Source organism: Lichenostomus cassidix, chromosome 3 (genome assembly GCF_008360975.1).
Source record: "Lichenostomus cassidix isolate B80296 chromosome 3, HeHo_3.0, whole genome shotgun sequence".
In the NCBI taxonomy this organism is placed as follows: Eukaryota; Metazoa; Chordata; class Aves; order Passeriformes; family Meliphagidae; genus Lichenostomus; species Lichenostomus cassidix.
This window is the reverse complement of record NC_139483.1, coordinates 50,515,571-50,536,473: the sequence shown is the minus strand read 5'-3', so window position 1 is coordinate 50,536,473 and position 20,903 is coordinate 50,515,571. Positions and strand designations below refer to the sequence as shown.

Sequence of the window (20,903 nt, the reverse complement as noted above, 5' to 3'; positions counted from 1 at the left end):
ACATCATGTAGCTTGGTGTTCCCAAATTTGCTGAGGGTTTGCTCAATCCCACTGCCCATGCTGCTTACAAAGATGTTAAACAGTGCTGGAATAATGCAGTCTTTTTCTGGCCATGATGTGTTTTAAGAGAAGTTTCACCCATTTTATTTCCTTTTCTTTCATTGGCTTACCTATTTGTCCTGTAAATATGTCTACATGCAGTACCTTTGAAGGTTCCCACTCTTTCTTGATGTTTTAAGCATTAGCAGAATGAAATCTGCTCTAATAAAAATAATGTCATGTTATCTATTTCTGAAGTCTGAATTTAATGTTAGTCAAATATTTTCATTACATCCTACTCAAAATATCTGCCACATAACTCTTATTCATCTCTGTAAATGCTGATGAATAAATTGCTTGCTTTTCATGTACTCTATGACTCTCAGTGACTTACCGTTCAGGAAATAACACTGTGAGGGTTAAAAGCCTGAATTTTACCCATCTTAGAGTTTATTTCTGTAAGAACATTTTATAGAGTTAGACTTACTGTCTCCTGTACTGACCTGACAAGTAGATGTATCATTAAACCATATAAACATTAGTTTATGAAATATTTTCCTTTTTTGTTTCTTTCTTTTCCCTTTCTTGGCATGATGAATGAAATCTTATTTAGAACTAAAAAAATGCTGTTATGAACTATGTCTCAGCTTTCACTAGAAAGTATCTTTGATAAACTGACAAAAAGTATGTTGCCTGATTTCTCATTCCCCATCAATAAAACTTTTTCAAAAAGGAAACCTTTTCCATTCAGCTGTTAAAAAGAGAAAGAATAATGTGCAGAAAGGTGGTTATTATGATAAAAAAGGAGGAATATCAGAAGCCTAGTTTGCACATATTAGCCTTAGTCCTCTCTCCTAATTAAAATATTCATTACCTAGAACATATAATAAATATTTTTTCTCAGGTGGACCTTGTATTTCCAAAAACTGTCAGCAGTTCCCTTGTTCCCAGACTTCATGCTCATTCAGCTGTTGGCATATTGGTAATGACTGTCAAGAAGAGGGTTGATTAGTAGATACTGTGATAGCTTTTCCAATTAAAGCTTTTTCTCCAAGAGTGTGATTTTCACATTTTGGTGGCAATCCACGAAGGATTAAACTTTTTGTTGACACAGCTGAATGGGATTTGAAGTTGTTTAATCCCCTAACAACTGGCCTTTCAAACTTCTTGCCAGTTCAATTCCCCAGAATAGTACTTCATAATCAACCTCAAACCATTTTTTCCCAGAAGTTCTCAGTGTAGTACCTTTAAGCAGAGTTTTTGCTTATTACTAGTTTTTGCCAGATATTCTGGCTCTGCAGAAAATATAATCTATTTTGATGCAGGATTTCCAAAGCATTCATGTACTCAGAACTGTCCAAAAATGTGTCCAAATATATTTTTCTCTCAAGTAATTAATCCTCTACCTGTTTGCTTAAAGCCAACTCTTTTGTTATACTGATGGTTTTTCATCAATATAAGCACTGAGAAGATTTTTCTTGGGAGGAAAAAATGAAGCTGGAGAGTAAACCCTGCAGAAAGAGGAATATTTTCGTTGGGCAGAGGGGCGCTCTTTTGGTGTGCAAAAAGCAATGTGATGGACCATGAGTAGCAGTGGTTCAGTCCATCACTCATGACTGAGGTGACTAAAACTAAGACACACACAAGAAAATGGTAGTCTTTAAGAGGAAGTGTTCCCTGGAAGATCTATTTGGGACTTTAAAAATCAGGAAAGCAACACAATGGGCACTAATGTGGTCAGTAGACGAGGAGTTGAAACCTATGGAGTGAGCTTCAACACAGTATTATTCACAGGTATACGCTTCCAACCTACCACATTCCCTGAGGATTCACAGTGAGTTTAAGTCTGATAACTCTCTAGTTAGATTTCTGATTAGCATGCGTAGGATATAATCCCATCCTACCTTCCACCCTTTGGTTTAGCTTTTGTAAAGCATATGCTCCAATAAACCTGTGAGGGAAGTCCATAATCCCAGCAGAGCACGGCCAATGAGGAGTTTCCACACGCTATACTGAGTAGTATATCCTAAATCTGAAGCAAGATTTATCCACTGGAAAAAAGACAGCAATCTGCTGGTGAACATCTTGGCTTTTGAATAAATGAAAAATAGAATGTGAGGGGAAGGAGAGAAGGGATTAATTTGCTTGCCAGCATTACCTGGAGTGAAGTAGGTGTTAAAAAATGGACCAGCTGTGAAGAAGAGGGAGATACCAAGAGGCTGTCATGCAGTGATGGGGATGAGAGAACACACAGGAAAGTCTGGGATAGCAGATGAACCCAACCAGTGACTCGGGATTGGTTAGCCTGAAGACATGGAACTGGCAGCAGTAACTTTGGAAGCAGCGAGCTGGGTGAGGAGAAGCTGAAGCTACCTGGTGAGTGTGTCAGTAGGCTGCTGTCACATGTGCCTTTTGGCCATGCAGAAACTCATAGCTTCAAGGGCAGCAGCTGCACTAAGAGATAATGAATCTGTGATAAAACCATGTAGCCCCTGTGAGACTTCTGGCAGCTGCTGTGTCAGCTTGATTTATTTTCAATTTACTGTATATTGTTTTCTGTGAAAAAGATCTAGCTGGGAAGTAAGGAGGAAGCTTGCTTATTTCTAGGTGATGCTGCCTGACACATGCAGCACTCTGGAGTATTCATGTCCTGGAAGCAACTAGAAGGGAGGAAACCTGCAGATTGTGCACAAATCACCTGATACCTTAATTTTCTAAAAGTAATTAAATATGCTGATTCCGGCAGGGGGCGGTGGATACTGTCATCTCTCAGTACATGGTCAATGAAAACCAGTCACCCCAAATCCTCCAGGATTCATGCCCCAGTGAACATCCAGGTATTTTCTCCAACAGCTTCCATGACATAGGCAGAAAAAATACTCCTGAGACTACATTTTGGAGAGGGAGGCTCAAACAATGAATTGGACAGAAACCTTGTGTGCTGTTGCTGAAAGCTCCAGATGCTGGTTCATTGGCAGCTGCTCATTATCACCGCAAGTTTTTTATTATTATTCGCAGAACAAATTGGTTGCTCTTCTACATGTGTGCCTAAAAATCACCTGCCAGACAATTAGCTACTTTCTAGCCAAAAATCTTTGGACAGTGTGTTGCAGATTCTTTTACATTTCAGCTCAATTTTTTGAGGCAGTACAAATTAGGAGAAAGCTGCTTCAAATGAAAAATTATTTTAAAGCTGCTCTAGGTAGCATCCCTGTCAGTGCCAGTTGCAGTGTAGGAAAGGGTCTGGCACAGAAGGGCAGTGTAGATGTGTCCTCTCAGTTTTTATCTGGTACAGCCTTCATGCTGACCCAGATCAATGCAAAACAGCAGGAAGCCATGAATGATACCTTATAATTTCTAGACATCCTTCCCTGAATAAACATTTTTGCGTGCAAGAGGAAAAATTTGTCCTAAACATAAGTGTCAGGAAAAGATTGTTACTGAAAAAAAATATATACTAGAAAAACACAGCAACAGTTGTCTCCTGTTGCTCGAGCTAAGAGTATGATAAAGTTAGAATTACTTTTAAGGTTCAGCAAAATTCAGTGGAGTAATTAAATAACAGGTTATACAAATGATGATATAAACGCTGTGATAAAGAATTTTTCTAGCCACCCAGTTTCTAAGTACGGATAGAAGAGTGATTTCTGTGTATCCACTGCCTTCAGATCATTGATTCCATGGCTAGGGGTGTCCTCTGTGACCATGACAACCTCATAAATGTAAGACACAGATACAAAATTATCGAACAAGTTATATTAATTGTCAATGCATTGATGTTGATAATGCAGACTTAATTTTTCAGTTTTGAAATGTTAACACTTCAGACAAATGTTTAAATGAAAAATAGAATCATGGCATTGAATCTTATAGAACCAACCTGAAGAGAGGTAGCTGCTTGACATAACTAAGGACACTTACTTATCCCAGAGGCATATTAATGATTTTGCAAGGAGACCTTTCTACCTTCATGGGAGATGGACTTCATCTTTTAGTAACAGAAATATATATTTTCTTGCTCCATTTCACTCTAGCTATTTTATGTACTTATTTTCTATGATTAGTTGCTCTATTTCAGCTGCCACACCATGGAAATGCCTTTTTCAAGGACCAAAGAACCAGAAACTGAAACAAGAGCGTTTAGGCATTCTTTCCTCACTGAATTGCTTGTAAATGACGATAGAAAGATGAGCAAACTCATTTTCAGTAATGTGATAAGAAAGAGCTAAACTAATGGATATGCAGTTATAGAAAAGATGGGATGATTATAAATGAAATATCTCTCATTTAGATCTGAATATGTAGCTCCACTTTGATGAGTTAACAAAATGTATTGCCTTTTCAACACAGTATTAGTTCTTAATAGTATTAGGGGCATTTGATTTCTTTGACTGGCAAGAAAGCCAATCCTAATCACAGACATTGCAAATACTGGTCGAATCCCCTTCTCTGTTCTATTTTCCAGGTATTAATAAAACAACATTTCTTTGCATTTCTATTCCTTTCAATGCATTGCTAACACAGGACAGGACAGTCTTCTGGAAGATATATTATTTTAGGTTCAAAAAAGGGTTTGGGCAACCACTTTCTTAATCACCTTATTTATTACATGGAAACCATGTGGGTTTTGAGAGCATGAGTTACTATTATTACAATTATTGTAGCCAAGAGTGAACAGAAAAAAAAGAAAGTAAGGGGAAGAACAGCAGAAAGAGGATAGAGGATAAAATAGACAACTGTGATAGTGAAAGGAAAATAAAATCAGTTTTAAAAATCTGTTTTATCTAGTCATCATAGCTCCTTCACAGATAATAGGCTTGCATAATATTATGGGAATTCAGGCACAAGGTCAAATAACAAGGAAGAATGACTTGCTTAAACACATTGAAGGAACTTTGTTGACTTTGAAAAAACTTATTTTGTTAAAAAATGACGTTATCAAAAGCTCTGGGGGGTCAATTTGGGAAAGTTAAAAGAAAGCAAGAAGAAAGAGAATCAAGCTCAGCTATTTGCCAAGTCACCAGCACACAAAGTAGAAATCACAGCTGTAATGTAGGCATCTTGTGCAGATACATTCTTTAATCCAACACATGGCTAAACAAAAAAGAGTGTTGATCCCATTGATCCCATCTATTTCATCTACCCTTCTTGCTCTTTGAGTTCCCTTCTAGTGTCCCATTTTTATTTTAAAGCAATCGATCCCCAAATATTTTATGCTTTCCTAGGAATTTGTTATAAGGTTTTTGTTTTGTATGGTATATTAACCAGCTGATAATATTTATCATGCATTTTTATTTGCATTTATCAATGCAAAATCATATTCTAATCTATTGTTGTGTAACACAATTCCTTGACATCTTCTTCAATGCACTGATTTTTTTCCTCTGTTCTAACATACATTTTTAGCTTAAATCTTCATGGGTCTTCTTTTAAATAATCTTTTTACTTAATTTAATGTTTGTTATTAATGTTAGAATTCTGCACTAACATTTGTTAAAACTTTGGCCTTGCAAGCTAACAAAAAAATTTAGGTCTATTTCAGCTAGAATTTCCAAAAAGAAAACAGGTCTTTTAAATATTACACATCCAAGGTCTTATTACATTTTCATAAGAATTTATTTCCCTTTCAGATACAGTTTGATCCAAAATGCTTAAACCCAAGCAGTTCCCGCTATCACATTTATTGCCCCTCAGGGAACACCTACTAAAGCTGCAATAAGTGGTCTGATTCCCAAAAAATCATTGTATTGGGGACTGTTTTATATTGGCTCCAAAGAGTCAGGCACTGAGTCTAACAATAATATTACAGTTAATGTCAAAATTAATGAAAACAAGTAATATATATAACGTCACAAATAGTGAAAACAAGTAATATACATATCAGCAGAAGCTTGACTAAGAGTATAACATACACCATGATGATATCTGGATGGACATGACAACAGCAAAAGTTACATTTCAGGTCTAAGGTGAATTTACTGTGCACATCCAGCATATGAATTGGAAGGTTTTACTTACAGTATATGACAGTTGAACCAAACTGATAAATAGAAATTTGCCAAAATGTTCTACCCTTCCAATAAAATGATAACAACCCTTTTTTTGTCTGAGTTTAGTGCACAGATGGAGATAACCATTCATGAGCAACAGCAGTGTGAACAGTATGCAGTCTCTTGTTGCCGATGGCCCCAGAGTCATCCCTGCTGAGCAGTTTTGCTAGGGATGCCCATCTGTGGACTACTTTGGTTTTGTGTTGAGACAAGCAACCAGCAGAGGACAAGAAGCCTGGCTGCTGCAGACATGTACTTGGTGCAGCATCCAAGTGCCACTGGCCACAAACACAGAACCATCACAGTCCTTGCCCAGGCTGGGGGAAAACACTGAATTGTCACCACAAAAATGTGTAAGATGATGGTCCTGAAAGAGGGACAGGCTATGGTTTGGGAAATGTCTGGTGAAGATGACGCTGCCAAACGCCCACAGTAACTCCTGCATTTGAAAGCTCTGTACTTTCAATGAAAAGAACATTTCACAACCTAAATGATCATTTTTAGTCTGCAGTTTCCCACAATAATTTTCACTTTGTCACACTATTCACTGGTAATTTTGTTGAAGTAACTGAAAGTGGAGATACTTAAAAAGCTGTTAGCTGCGCACTTCCCCAGCTCTAAAATCAATGTATGTGGACCTTTGTTCATTGTGTGCTCACTTCTCCAGGGAGAGTGATAATGAAGAAAAATTCCTATGGAATAGTTTTCTTTTTTTCTCATCCTTTAGAAATATAGTACCTTTCCAGACAGTTAAACCTTCTTTTTTTAAAGCTGTTTCCTCTGAAAAAGTTTCTAAACTGAGCACTACCTGTTCCTTGAGGACAGTGGGTAGTGAGTGCCTCATTAGATTTTCTTACTTCAGGATGAGTTGATGTGGTGGGTGGCTGCTCCTTTGGGCACATAACTACTTCAGGAGGGGCTTGTGCGGTCAGAGGGCTGGGTGGCAGTAGTCAAATAGTGCCAGATCTGTGTCACATGCATGGGCTTGCCCCAGAAAGTGCCAGTTTAATTAAATTTTCCTGTCAGAACAGGTTTCTGGAGGTAATGGTACTGATGTGGCGGTCTCTGAGCAAGACGGTATGCTGGGTAATAAAACCCAGTGTGAGAGCTGTGCCTTCTCTTATGTTTAAGTGCCTCTAGATCAGTTTACCACCATCTGCCTTTTAACAGGCTCTAAATGAAATGCATCATGAAGGAACACGTTGGAGGTAAAAGGGAAGGTAGGGAAAATGTCAGACTTCTCTGGAAGGAAATAGGACAACTGATTGCCTAGGCTAAGAAGAAGGCTGATATACTCAATGGGTATTTTGCCTCTGTTCCCTGGCAAGTGCTGCAGCTACACCACCAAGCAACAAAAGGAAAAGTCAGGGACTGAGAGAACAGAGGGGTAACAGTGTTGGTGGGTGAGTGAAGAGCAAATGATGTAGTCTGTCTGGACTAGTGCAAAGCATTTGACACTCCCAGCATGATATCTGTTTCTCTAAACTGGAGAGATGGATTTGATGGATGGACCACTTGGTGGATTAGGAATTGGCTGGATGGTCACACTGAAAGGTTTGTGGTCAGTGGCTTGATGTCCAAGTGGAAAGCAGTGACAAGAGGCATCCTCAGGGGTCAGTGCTAGGACTGTTGCTCTTTAACATCTTTGTCGGTGGGACTGAGGCACCCTCAGCAAGGCTGCCAATGACCCTGAGCTGACTGTTGCAGTCAAAATGCTGGAGGGAAGGGATGCCCTCCAGAGGTACCTGGACATGCTTAAGAAGTGGATCCATATCAAACTCATGAAGTTCCAAAGGGCAAGTGCAAGGTGCTGCACCTGGCTCGAGGGAATTGCAAGCACAAACACAGGCTGGGCAGAGAATGTGATATGATCATATTAGAGAGAGATATCTCTGCCTGAATTAAGGTGCAAATGAGACCATGTGATGACAAAATACCCATTTTATTTAACATAGATTTTATTTAGCAAGAAATGTGAGGGTGAGAGATAGAAATAGGAAAGAGGTGTCAGAGAGAAAGAGAACAGAAGAGAATCAACTGGAACTAGATAATCTTTGAGGTCCTTCCTAACCCTAACCATTCTGTGATTCTAAGATATGTGTGGATGTGTATTTTAACTTTATATTATTATTATTATTGTTATTATTATAATTACAATTGTTATTATTACTATTTGCTACTTCTACTATTTTGTCTTCTAAATTGTCATATTATTTTTCTTATCCCTTTACTTGTTATTTACTACTACTATTTCTTCTTCTTAGTATTATTATTCTTATTAGTTTTCTTCTTTTTCTTCTTATTCTTAATCTTGTTCTTTTTATTTTACTTATTCAACTTTTTGTTCTCATCCTTTTTCTTATTTACTACTACTATTTCTTCTTCTTCTTCTTCTTCTTCTTCTTCTTCTTCTTCTTCTTCTTCTTCTTCCTTTTATTCTTGTTCTTATTCTTATTCTTACCTCTTATTTACTACTACTAATTCTTCATCTTCTCCATCTTATTATTATTATTATTCATATTCTTTTGCTCTTTGTGGGTTATTTATTTATTTATTTATTAATACTTTTATTTCTTAAAACCAGCTTCTGTTTGTTTTGGATAAACTGTGTGTGTTGCAGTCCTGCAATGTGCAGCGTGGTCCTGGGATCAACATCTCCTCTCTGTGACCATTCCTCATGGAAAAAATCCCAAAGGCTCCCAAGTAATCCTTTCAGGATGAGAGCAAATGGCCGTAGGTTGCACCAGGAGAGGTTCCGGTGAAATGTTCAAACCAATTTTTCCCTGACAGAGTTGTCAAGCATTGGAAAAAGTCACTGAAGGAGGCGGAGAGGTCACTATCTCTGGAAGTATTGAAGAGTCATCTGGAAGGGGCACTTGGGGTCATGGTTTTGGGCTGTGGGCCAGCAGCCATCTGCAGGGCCCGTCCTGGTGCCGTCAGTGGGCACTAATCCTCAGGTCGTGCTGCCAGGCAGGAGCAGTAGAAGAGGCTGCCCACTGCCTGCAGTGCTGATCTGATGCGAGAGGGACGTCTCTGAGGGGGACCCAGCTGCTGGCTGAGCGTCAGGGCTCCCAGCTGGTGAGGTGAAGGGCTGGAGCAGCAGTGCAGGGCAGGCAGTGGGCTCTGTGTCCATGCCTCCCGCACATGCTCTGCAAAAGCAGGACAAACTGCGAGTCCTCTGAAGGCTTGGGCTTCTGGATGGGGATGTGAGGCACAGAGCACATGGTGGCACAGCTCAAATGCCTGGCATTCAACCCAAGCCTCCCGAGGGATGGGCACTGGGGGCCCAGATCCGGTCAAAGTTCCTGGTCTTGGCTCTCTGTCTTCACACAGTTCGAGGACACTCACATCATCCAGCTCGTCCTCCTCTCGCAGCAAGAAATTGACCCCGAGGCTCACATGCTCGCAGCTGTCCCAGCTGTCACTATCATCTTCCCAACTGGATTGCATGAAGGGTTGGTTGCAATTCCCTTTTTGCACCTTCTGGTCAATGTACTCTTCCCAATCAGACAGTTCTTGATAGCTCCTGACTTCTCCATGGGGAAGCTCTTGCTCGCTGTAGTCATCCCAGTCAGAGAGTTCACGGCAGCTACAAACTTTTCCCTGGGAAAGCCCTTGTTCCATGCATTCTTCCCAGTCAGAAACATCCTCGTAGCTCATGGCTTTTCCTAGGCACAGGTCTTCCTCACAGCATTCATCCCAGTCAGAGATGAGTCCACAGTAGCTACAAACTTCTCCCTGGGAAAGCCCTTGCTGCATGTTTTCTTCCCAGTCAGAAACATCCTCGTAGCTCATGGCTTCTCCTAGGGACAGGTCTTCCTTGTTGCATTCATCCCAGTCAGAGAGTTCATGGTAGCTACAAACTTCTCCCTGGGAAAGCCCTTGCTCAACAGGTTCTTTCCAATCAGCAAATTCCTGGCGGCTATCGGTGGCTCCTTGGGACAGATCTTGCTTGATGCATTCATCCTGCTTGGATGGTTCTTGGAAGCTACTACCATGTCCTTGGGAGAGGACTGACTCACTGTGGGCTTCCCCCTTGGAAACTTCCTGGAAGCTACCAGCATCGCCTGGGGACTGCTCTGGCTCAGGGACAGCTTCCCCTTTGGACGCTTGCTGGTAGCTACCAGCATCTCCCTGTGTCAGTTCTGACTCAGTGCAGCCATCACCTTTGGACACATCTTGGTATTTGCTCATTTCTCCTTGGGAGAGCTCTGGGTCTTTCTCCTCTTTGGACTGGGAAAGCTCAGGCTCCCCAGCCAAGGCGTCCTCCTTGCCATCTTCCTCTGGCACTAGTAATTTCCTGTCTGCTTCCTCCTGCTGCTCACTGGGGGCCTGGGCTCCCAGTGGGCTGGGTGAGGAGCTGGGGGGGGAGCGGGGGCTTTTTGGGGCAGAGACTGGGCTCTCTTCCCTTCCTACTGGAGCTGCCTCTTCTAGCTGTCCAGCCATGCTTTGCTCCGGGTCTGTCTGTTCTTCTGGCTGCTGGCTGGGTGTCTCAAGCACATCCTTGTTCACCATCTCACTGCTGATGATCTGTGCTGAGTCTGGCGGAGCCTGGCTGTAGCCTGGGGGGCTGTGTGGGGCAGGGACTGGGCTGTCTGTCCCTGCCACTGGCACCTCCTCGATGAGGGCAGGAGAACTGGGTGCCTTTTCCACCTCGGGTGTCAGGGGCTTGGAGGGCTCCTCCTCCGCAGCTGCAGCTGGGGCAGCAGTAGCTGTCTGCTCAGCCTCTGTGGGACTGGCCAGGGCAGGAGAGGTGCTGGGTACCTCCCGGGCTGCCTCTCCCGCCACACTGCTGGGAGAGGAGGGCCCCTCCTGCACACTAGTCTGGGCATCCTTGTCATTCTCGGGGTGCAAGGCTTTGTCCCAGGTCTTGTAACTGACTCCTTCTCCCCCTTGGGACAATCCCTGTCTGCTCCCCCTTTCTTCTCTTTGGGATAGCTTGTGGTCACTCATGTCTTTTTCCCATTGGGGTGGCATTACAACATATTCTCTTCTTTGGAATAGCTCTGTGGGGCTGCTGTCTCCCACGTGGGACAACTTTGGGTCTCTCTCTTCTTCTTCCCATTGGCAGATGTGTGGATGACCTAGCTTATCTTCCAAAGGAGAGAGTTCCTCATCTACCTCCCCTTCCCCCCAGGACAGCTCCTGGCTTGTCACATCTCCATCCCCCTGGGACAACTCTTGGCATATGCCATCATCTTTGTCCCATTGGTCCAGCTCCTGGACTGTCATAGCTTCTTCCCAGTGGTACAGCTCCAGCTCTAGCTGTGTATCATGTCCACACTGGCCTCTCACACCCACCTCCCACTGGTGCATTTCTTGGTGTCTCCTGGGGAGCCATGGGGAAACTTCCTGGATGTTCATTTCTTCTTGCCATTGGTCAAACTCTCGGGCTGTCATTTCTTCGTACAAGCAAGGCTCTCGGCCGCTAACATCTGCCCACTGGGTAAGCTCTTGATCCAGGTCGCATTCACACTCTTCATCCATGTTGACAAAGTCCCTCTCCTCCTCAGCCTCCAACAGAGGCAGGGCTGAGCTGCCGCCTGCCCCCATCCACTGCCCACTGAAGGCCTGGTCTTCCAGCCAGGTGGGCAAGGGGCTGGAGGGCTGGGAGCTGGGGTTTGCCCTATCTTCCTCCATCTCTGACGTTGTCTAATGCAGAGGAATCCCAGAAGTTACTTCTTCCTGACACAGTGGCTCAGCTGGAACTGGGCACCCCAGGGCAGTATATAAGGCACGCCCCTTATATACCCCCCTGGCAGGGCGGGGCAGGGCTCTGCCGTGTCACAACGGCCTCTGGGCATCACAATGTCCCATATCACCAAGGGCCCTGACACAGTGTGCCTGTGTCACAAAGGGCCTCAGCCAGCGCCCTTCAGCAGCCAAACCCACTGGGAGTGGCATGGAACAGCCCCCGGACTTGTGGGCTTCTAGCCCCTTGTTATGATCTGGTTATTAAAATGATCAGAAATGCCTCTGCTTGAATTAAGGTTTAAACGAGGCCATATGCCAAAGTCCATAGTATGGCTTTTATTTAACAGTAAATGAGAGAGAGGGACAGAGAAAGAGAAAGAGAAAGAGAAAGAGAAAGAGAAAGAGAAAGAGAAAGAGAAAGAGAAAGAGAAAGAGAGAGAGATAGAGAGAGAGAGAGGGAGAGAGAGAAAGAAAGAAAGAAAGAAAGAAAGAAAGAAAGAAAGAAAGAAAGAAAGAAAGAAAGAAAGAAAGAAAGAAAGAAAAAGAAAGAAAGAAAGAAAGAAAGAAAGAAAGAAAGAAAGAAAGAGAAAGAAAGAAAGAAAGAAAGAAAGAAAGAAAGAAAGAAAGAAAGAAAGAAAGAAAGAAATAGAAAAGAGATGGGGGGAGAGAAAGTGAGTGACAGAGACAGATTAAGTAGAAAACCTCACTGCTGCGTGGATCCCAATGGCATCCTGTTGATGCTCTCCATCAGGTCTTCTTGGTGATTAGAATTAGTATCCTTATTACTATTAAACTTTTTATTCTTATTCATTTTCCTATTCTTATTTTTTACTTTTACTATTTTTTCTTCTACATTATTTGATTCTTATTCTTATTATTTTTCCTTTTTCTTATTATTATTCTTATTTCTTTTCTTTTTCTTATTTCTATACTTATTCCAATTATTTTTTTAACTTTTTAACTTTTGTCTTTTTCTACTTCTTCTTCTTCTTCTTCTTCTTCTTCTTCTTCTTCTTCCTCTTCCTCTTCCTCTTCCTCTTCTTCTTCATTTCATGTCCCCCACTGTCCCAGTCACACACAGACTTTTTTGCATGAATAGTTCATTTGTTTTCTCTAAAGGGGAATGGGGAGGTAGAGGCTGTTCTTTGAAGGGAACTAGACATGTTCAAAGCAGAAGCAACGTCTTAATCAGACTAAAACTTGCCTTTTGGGAAGCATGTTGGTGAGTGAACAAGCAGCCAAATGCAACATGCCTCAGGGGACATCTGAAAGGGAAAGCATGTGTAACCCACACAGGAGCACAGGGATACAAAATCACATGTTCATCTGATTGTTCTAAGTGTATTCATTGTGTTCTTTTCTGTTACACCCAAGCACTTTCTGTGCTTTAATATTCTTTTCTCCTGAATATGTAGCTCCTTAGAATCCCATTTCATGTTCTTGTGTTAATAGTGAAAATAGTCAGCTGAACATTTGTAGAAGGGACCATAAGTTTTAAATTTTTATATTTTTAAGAAATCTCCAATGAAGATTTTCTGAGGCTTAAATAATATTGTATATCTCTTGCAGTGAAAAAAGAGATGTAGTGGAGAAGCCTGAAATAATATTAATTGAGAAGAACTTTAAAAGTTGGTTCAGTTTTAAAGTCAGGTCTCTGTAAGAGCAAATTTAACCACTCATATTTTGTCTGTGATAAAGAGATATAAATTTTAGCTTGAAATAAATGGATCATTCCAGTCATTGTGACTCCATAATCTGCCTTGCCAAGGAATACTATTGACCTGGCGTTTGACGCATTGGCATTATTGAGCTTTCCTTCTACTATTTAAACTTATGATGGATTACACTAATCAGTGTGGTTCTATTATCATCTCCCTTAATGACAAAATCTTGACTTATCTGCTTGAACAATTGCTGGCTGTGATCAGGCACCTGACTGGGCTTTTGAAGAGGAATGTCCTTTTACGTGAAGCTGAAGAGGATGTTTGCTGTTATTTATGCTTGGGTGAAATTCAGCTCATGAACATGTACTCTCAGGTTTCTTTCTGAGAAGAGAATTGGTGTTAGGCACAAACACTCTAGCAATGTTTTCTACTAGTGTAGGGCTTGCAGGGATTATGAGTCTAAGTCCAGCATTGGAAAATAATTCCAATACCACACATGGCAGTTTTAGTTGCCAGCTTTTCTCTTTTTGAGTTGAAGATATCACCATCTTCTGATGGCTAGACCTGGAATAAAAAGCAGCTTAAAGCTACTAGATAGATGCTACAAGGAATAATTGAAAACATTTTGAATATTTTAGAATGTAATATTAGATCTCAAATTATGTTTAGATTTGGTTAATTTCTCCCTATTGTTAAAACATGTCACTTATTAATACAGCCTTTCCTTTCCCAGAGATCCATGCAGCATGCTGTCTACTTTCTTCTGCATGATGGCCTGTAAGAAATAACTTTTCTATCCCCTTATGACCAAAATTGCAGCTCCACGTGCTGGCATTATCACCTGTTAACACCAGGAATTGTGCTACCACTTCACCTTGTGAATACCTGGTTCTTGCTTCAGTAGTCGCAGAGGAGGAAGGAGGAAGGAAAAGGAGTGTCATGGATATGGGCTCCTGTCGCTCCAAAGTCCATGTGTCATTATGGCAGGGAATTGAAACCCTTCCTTTTTGCTTTGAAAATCATTTAATTTACCTAAAGTTACACTAGCAATGGCACTCCAATATGTGTCTATATGAGCAGAAAGCCCAGAGTGCCCTGAGGGCTCCAGTTCCAAATTTTGTCAGCTCTTTGCCTGCTAAGAAGAGGAGCAAGTCATATATCCTCAAGATATATAGATGCCTTTGCAAACTCGTGGATCCTGGCAGTGAGCATAATTTAGACTTTTGAGGTGCAGCCTTTTCATTCTGGACAAAATCTTACCCTTGCATTTCAATAACTTGACAAACCACCATATTGTTTTGCAATTACAGTATTTTTTTCTATAAATGCAATCAGTTCAGGAGATATAGAAATTTCGTGAGTTTTATTTCCTAATCCATGATTTAAGCACTTTAGTTAGATTATATCACTATTAAATATATCAAACACAAAATGTTGCCTGACAAAATTTAGAAGCAATAGACTGCTTCTACTTTTTACTCAATTTTGGGGTTAAAACCTAAAATATTGGAAGGCTTTCTTTGATATATGCCTGACCTTTTTCTAGTAGGGTGTTATGAAAATAAAAGCAATTTAAAATTTTCTTTATTTCCTTGCACCTATTCCAATACCATAGATCTTTTCTTCTTGTTTCTATCTATAAAAAAGAAAAATAAGGAGAAAACGAAGTCTGAGGTGTCCTTTTTCTTGCATTATAGTTTTAAACACAGTGTCCTGCATTTAGTTTGATTCTTCTTGTTTCATCTTGATGGAATAATCTTTGTTACATTTCAACACAGCATTTTGATAAAAAATAATATTTGTTTTGAGAATAACCACATGTATTTTTTTAATATCGTCACCCCATATAAAGCCATAATTCTCTGCAATTTTAAGACAATGCTCTCAGCAAGAGACTGAAATATCACAAAGAATGATCTCTTGGTGAGAAGAAGCAAAAGACAGATTTCTCTCAGCAAAATGCAAATTCATTTCACAGGGTTTTCCTCAGCACAGCAAAGGGAACCATAGCAACATAAACAAGCATATACATTCAAAGGCTCTTGTTGACTGATATGACTGAGACAAAAATTAAAGAGTAAAATCAATAGTGTTCAACATTTGCAAGAAAAGACGTGATGATCATTCAAATTTTGCATTTGGATTCAGAGCTCATACAAGATCAGGTATAAAGGTCATAGATAAGTAAATTTTAAACCTCTGGGTTGCATTTCTATTGATATAACAAATTTTAGTAACTGTAAGGTGTTTTGTGAAATGCAACTCTTTGTGAAGTGTGTAGGGTGTTTGGTAGTAACTTTCCCAGTTCCTGTAGGTTCCGTGATTTAGAAAGATAATCTACTGGGCTGACTGCTATTGCATATATTACACTGATTAACAATCCTGATCCTTTTCTGTAGACGGCCTGTAATGACACTGACATCAAATTCTGTTTTACTTCTCCTACAGACCAGACATTTTTGTCCTTGAAGAGTCACAGTCTACTTGAGAATAATAACAGAAAAATTCAGACTGGATTCAATCCATAAAGAAGTGATGACAGAGAACATTATTAATAGCAGCCACTGTAGCTTCCTGTGTGGGAAAAGAACAATGGCAAAAAAACCCCAGAAGCTAAAATTCCCCCCAGTGTATATCTGTTTTATGTTATATAACATCAATTTGAATTGAGATAATGGCTTTAGCTGATAAAGGCTCTGTAAAACACAAAGCCTTTGAGTAAGCAGTTTGATTGGTACTTTATGACCCTCAGATTGAAATCTGGCATTTATGCGCAAGATGATTAGATGAGAGCTGACCTGAAGCTCTCAAACCTTGTCATTAATAAGAAATAACAGGTGAATGGAGTATCTAGAGTGGGAATTTCCATTGAAGATTTTCAAGGAGTAGTTTTTCAGTGCAGCATGACTCAATATACTCATCAGTAACCAAGAACCAGATTAAAAAAAATAATAGCAATGTACACATTAGACAAAGAGTCTAGTGTTATCGTTATTTAGAGGGAGTAAATTAGCAAATATATGGCTTTACCTCTGTAATTGGCTTTTTTTCCCTGTAGAAGGAACACACTGAATCCCATGGCTATCCATGTTTTTAGAAGGATTGTGGAAAATTGCATATAGGGAGGGTTGAAGATTAGAAGTGATTAATGATCTGTAAGATATGGCTTTCTTCCAAAGAATTGAAGGGTTCACTTTGTTTAGTATATTTAAGGGAAGTGTGAGAGGTAATGTGATTCAGTTGTGATAAGTATCTTCAGGAATAGAAAATGGTAGATATTTTAGGATTTTTCCAGCTCACCAAAAAAAAAAAAAATAGTAAGTGTTCTGGACTTAAAGCTGAATAATTTAGATGAGTAAATTAAGTACATTTTTACAAAAGCCATAATTACTCAATTATCCAAACCCCCAAGATAAGCAGAAAATATTAACAAGAACAGTATTTTTATTATCACGCTTATTCTTGGAGGTCTTCAAATGAAGTTTGAATTACTTCTGGGAATACATGTTGGCCAAATTCAAATTACTGATGTTAATATGAAAAGGATGGAGAGAAATTCAAGATACACTAGAAGTCAAAGAAATGGCTAGTTCTTCCTTGCTTGCAGGTGTTTCATCAACATTTCCAAATCTAACTTTTTAAGCCAGTATAGTGTGTATTCAATAGCAATACATAGAACAGACCTAAGGGACGTGTGTGTGTGTAAATTAATAGTGGTGAAACGGGGAAGTAGATTTCTGTGCATCTCCTGCAATACTTCTCTCTCTCCTCTCTTCCTCCGAAAACTCTCATGGTCATATCCTAACAGTAAGCTTACTTTGAGAAGGATTATCTTAGAAGGACATGAAAGCTTGATAGAAGTAATACTTATCAAAATGGTTCTGTGTCTGAATTACCAATAGTACTTGCTAGTTCAACTGATCAATTCATAAAGCACATTGAAGGAGATGGGACAAGGCTGTTTCCATACACAAACATGTATGTAAATATCCTCCGGGTATATAATCTGGAGAGTAGTAATACCCCTCACTGTTCCTAATTTCTGCTCCAAAATGCAGAATCTGAGCAGATGGACAGGCAGAACAGCGCTGTAGCTGATATCAGGACTTCACTTATAGCATTGGGATTGTGACTAGCTTGCTAAGCAAAATATTTGCAATGCAGAGTTAGCCTTTAGTCCCTCGTGCTTTCAAATCAGCCTTGGGAAGTGGTTTAAATTTTTTTAAAAGCACGGCACAGCATTTTAAGGTTCTGATTTTTGAAACAACAGCCTAGGATTAGAAAACTGTCCTAGTCAAGCAAGTACTTCTTCATGCAGGAGGTTACCTAATTTCTTTAGTTACTGAAAGCTTTGTGCAAAGGGAAGGGCAGTCATTCTGCAATGGGCAAATCTGAGCAGACTGGGAGCAGCAAGGAATACCTGGAACATTTGTGCTGTTGTGATGAAACCTTCTGATTAATTTGATATCTTCAGAAGCAGCAGATAACATGGATTATTAGTGCTCAGGATGCCTGAAAGCATACTTGAGTTACAAATGGAGACCAATGCAGAAAGTCCTTAATTTGTCATTGAACACAAGCTCACGTGGTGCAGCAGCAGTGCCTGGCAGGTGTGGGAGGTCACATCCACAGCAGGGGCTGCTGTCTCGAGGCAGGGCATGTTAGTTCAGAGGCAGTCTTGGGTGCACATAGCTTCCAGGGTGTCAGCTTTGATGGGCTGAGTAATGGCAGCAGCAGTCTGAGATTTCCGCTGGTGTGAAACTCTTCTGAGAAATGTTACCTCAACAGTGAACTATATTGGAGCATTAACTTCAGCAATATAATCCCTTGCAATCTTGATAATTTTGCTGACATTTCCTTCCTAAATGCCTGTGCATGTAAAATTGATTTTTTATGATACAGTGTTTACATAACACCTTGTTATTGCATGCTGTGTCATGTATATGTTTTCTTTTTAGATCAGTACCAGCAGTATTTTTTTCAAGCTAATTTTCCTTGCTCACCTTTTTTTTCTTCCCTGTTTACCCATAACAGAGCTGTTCCCAAGCTGTTTGAAGTCAGCAGAAACACTACTACAGACTTCAAAGGAACCTGAATACGTTTTCAAGAGAGATCAGAACGTGCCTTCTGTGCTGAAGGATCAATTAACCCACAGGATGTGAAGTGCAAGCAGAGACAGCACCAGGCTCTGCCATTTCCCACAGAAAAGCATAATTCTTTTGAGAAGATCATTTGTGCAGATTACCTGTCATATTAAGGGAGGTGTGTTTTGGGTGGCATTGAGCAGTCCAAGAAAGCAGAATCCATTTTAAGTTAGGACTGGTGACAAGATGAGTTTATAGAATTAAAAAGTTTGCTGGTGGAAATGTCTATACACCTTGTTCCTAACGCATCTTTGCACGGAAAATGTATCCTGAATTAAATCTGATTTGGTCTGATTTCAGTGAATCTGCTAGTTAATCGTTCTATTCCTGAGTCCCATGCTTCATACCCCTCCCCCCCCAGAGCCTGATTGATTTTAAATCAGGCACAATGCATTTCTCTTTACCGCTGATCCATTTCATAAGCCAGCTCGACTTAATTGCAATTGCAATGTCTTAAACAATACGAAATCTTTACTAAAATGAAGTTCTAATTGCCTCATTTGGAATGAGAATTATTGCTAAACCAGGTTTGTTAGTTTTTAATTTTTAATTACTCTGCCAAGAATGATGGTCACTTTTATCCATGTGCTTTATGATTTCCTAATGTATCCAGCTTTTTTTCTTGTGCAAGGGAAAATGCTCTATCAGTCTGCTTTGCAAAACACACCTAGATTAATCTTCCCTGCAAGGCTGAAATTCATGAACTTAATGGCTTTGGTTGATTGTCAACAAAATCAACTAAATGTATCTGCAATTTTCTGTGCTTATTGTTCTATCAGTTATAACTGATATAATTGCCTTTGTGATTTTTGCATTGCAACTGGCTTATCACTTGCCATTTATCCAGTCTTATGCAATAGAATACATTTGCTCCTTAGATTTACAAATGGTTTATAAAGCAAGATCCGATTAAATCTGAGTGCATACTGGTTTCTACTTTCATTCTTATCATGCCTTCATTTAATGATAAAAAGCACAGACACTGCTCAGGGAATGACTTTCCAATTACAGATACCTGAAGATAAATAAAGCCTTTTTCTTTATTCACATGGGAGAAAATTCCCTCTTTTAAGCATGAATAGGAGCTCATACTGAAAGGATAACTTGGGCAAAGTTAGTGATTATTTTTGTTGTGAACAGAATGATGATCTAAATTGTACACACAGAAGCCCAACAATTTACTTGAGCAATTAGCCGGAGGCTAATGTGCTTCCTTGACTGTTGATGTGACTCCGTGAGCTCTGTGTTTTAAATAATATTATCCATATAATTAATATAGATTGAGGAGATGCTCAGAATTATAATGAATATGGTAACTCTTCAGCTAAACAGATAATTATATCAGGAGGAAAGAATTAGCCAAATTGTGTTGGGTTTTGGCAGACACTAACGTTGGATAGACATATACAGCTTCATTTGTCCCCAGCCAATACAGACGATCCACTCTCCAGAGACAAACAGATGTCCATGGTTCACTCTGTCACCTGGTTCATTGTCTTCTGGTCTGTGGTGCTCTTCTTATGGCAACAAGCTGCTACCGATTGAAATTTGGCACAGGGACTCATGAGCAAAGCCTGTAGGCATCTATCTGAGCACACAGCAAAGGCTTGGAATGATTGAAATATTTTTAAAAGTTCCTTCACCCCCCCCCCCTTTATTTTGTGTGGGTTTTAATAAATCAAAGCTCTCTGAAGCCAGAGCATCGAGGTTCAGAGGAAAGTCGTTATTTCAGATTCAACTATTAGAGTTTTAGCTTCTTGGAAACAGTTAAAATTACTGTAAGTGTTCTTAATTTTGAAACATTTTGGTGCCAATAATCTGCCTGCTTTCTCTCACTTTGGTCTTGGCTGTTTCAAATTTCACTGCACATTGGTTTGGTACTTGCTTGTGTGCCAAGTTACTAATTACTAGTGATAATGTTAATAAAAATTACCTAAAACTAGGCCAAAAATATTCCTCCCTTGGCAAAGTGAATGTGTATGCATATTATGAAACTATAAAGGTTTTCCCAACATTATAAAATTGCCAGAAATAGGGATTTTTTACAGAGGCAAGTCTTTGTGAAGAAGAATCTTTGATCAAAGTTTCAAAGATGCTCAAATCAAAATAAAGGTCAAGATTTCAAATGTCTTAAATGGAGAACATATATATGCGTATATATATAAGTCTCTCTCCATAGATAATAGAATGTTATTTCTTTTTGATATTTTATATAAGTAATATAATCAAATTATATGCATACGTGTATGGAAACATGCATGTTTTACGTTATATGTTTACTCTTTAGGTATAAAATATATAATATATAAATA

General features: G+C 39.8%; 1 protein-coding gene across 1 annotated transcript; it reads right to left on the bottom strand.

Moving 5' to 3' along the window:
• Positions 1–8,612: 8,612 nt before the first annotated feature.
• LOC146439679 (uncharacterized) lies at positions 8,613–11,844 on the bottom strand. The gene has a single exon (XM_085055708.1). The coding sequence runs from the start codon at positions 11,727–11,729 to the stop codon at positions 9,036–9,038; it is 2,694 nt and encodes an 897-aa protein (XP_084911834.1). The 5' UTR covers positions 11,730–11,844; the 3' UTR covers positions 8,613–9,035.
• Positions 11,845–20,903: the final 9,059 nt, after the last annotated feature.

What these genes read in the sequence shown, in the direction of transcription:
- LOC146439679 (XM_085055708.1), bottom strand. Translation starts at nt 11,729, where the DNA reads ATGGAGGAAGATAGGGCAAACCCCAGCTCCCAGCCCTCCAGCCCCTTG.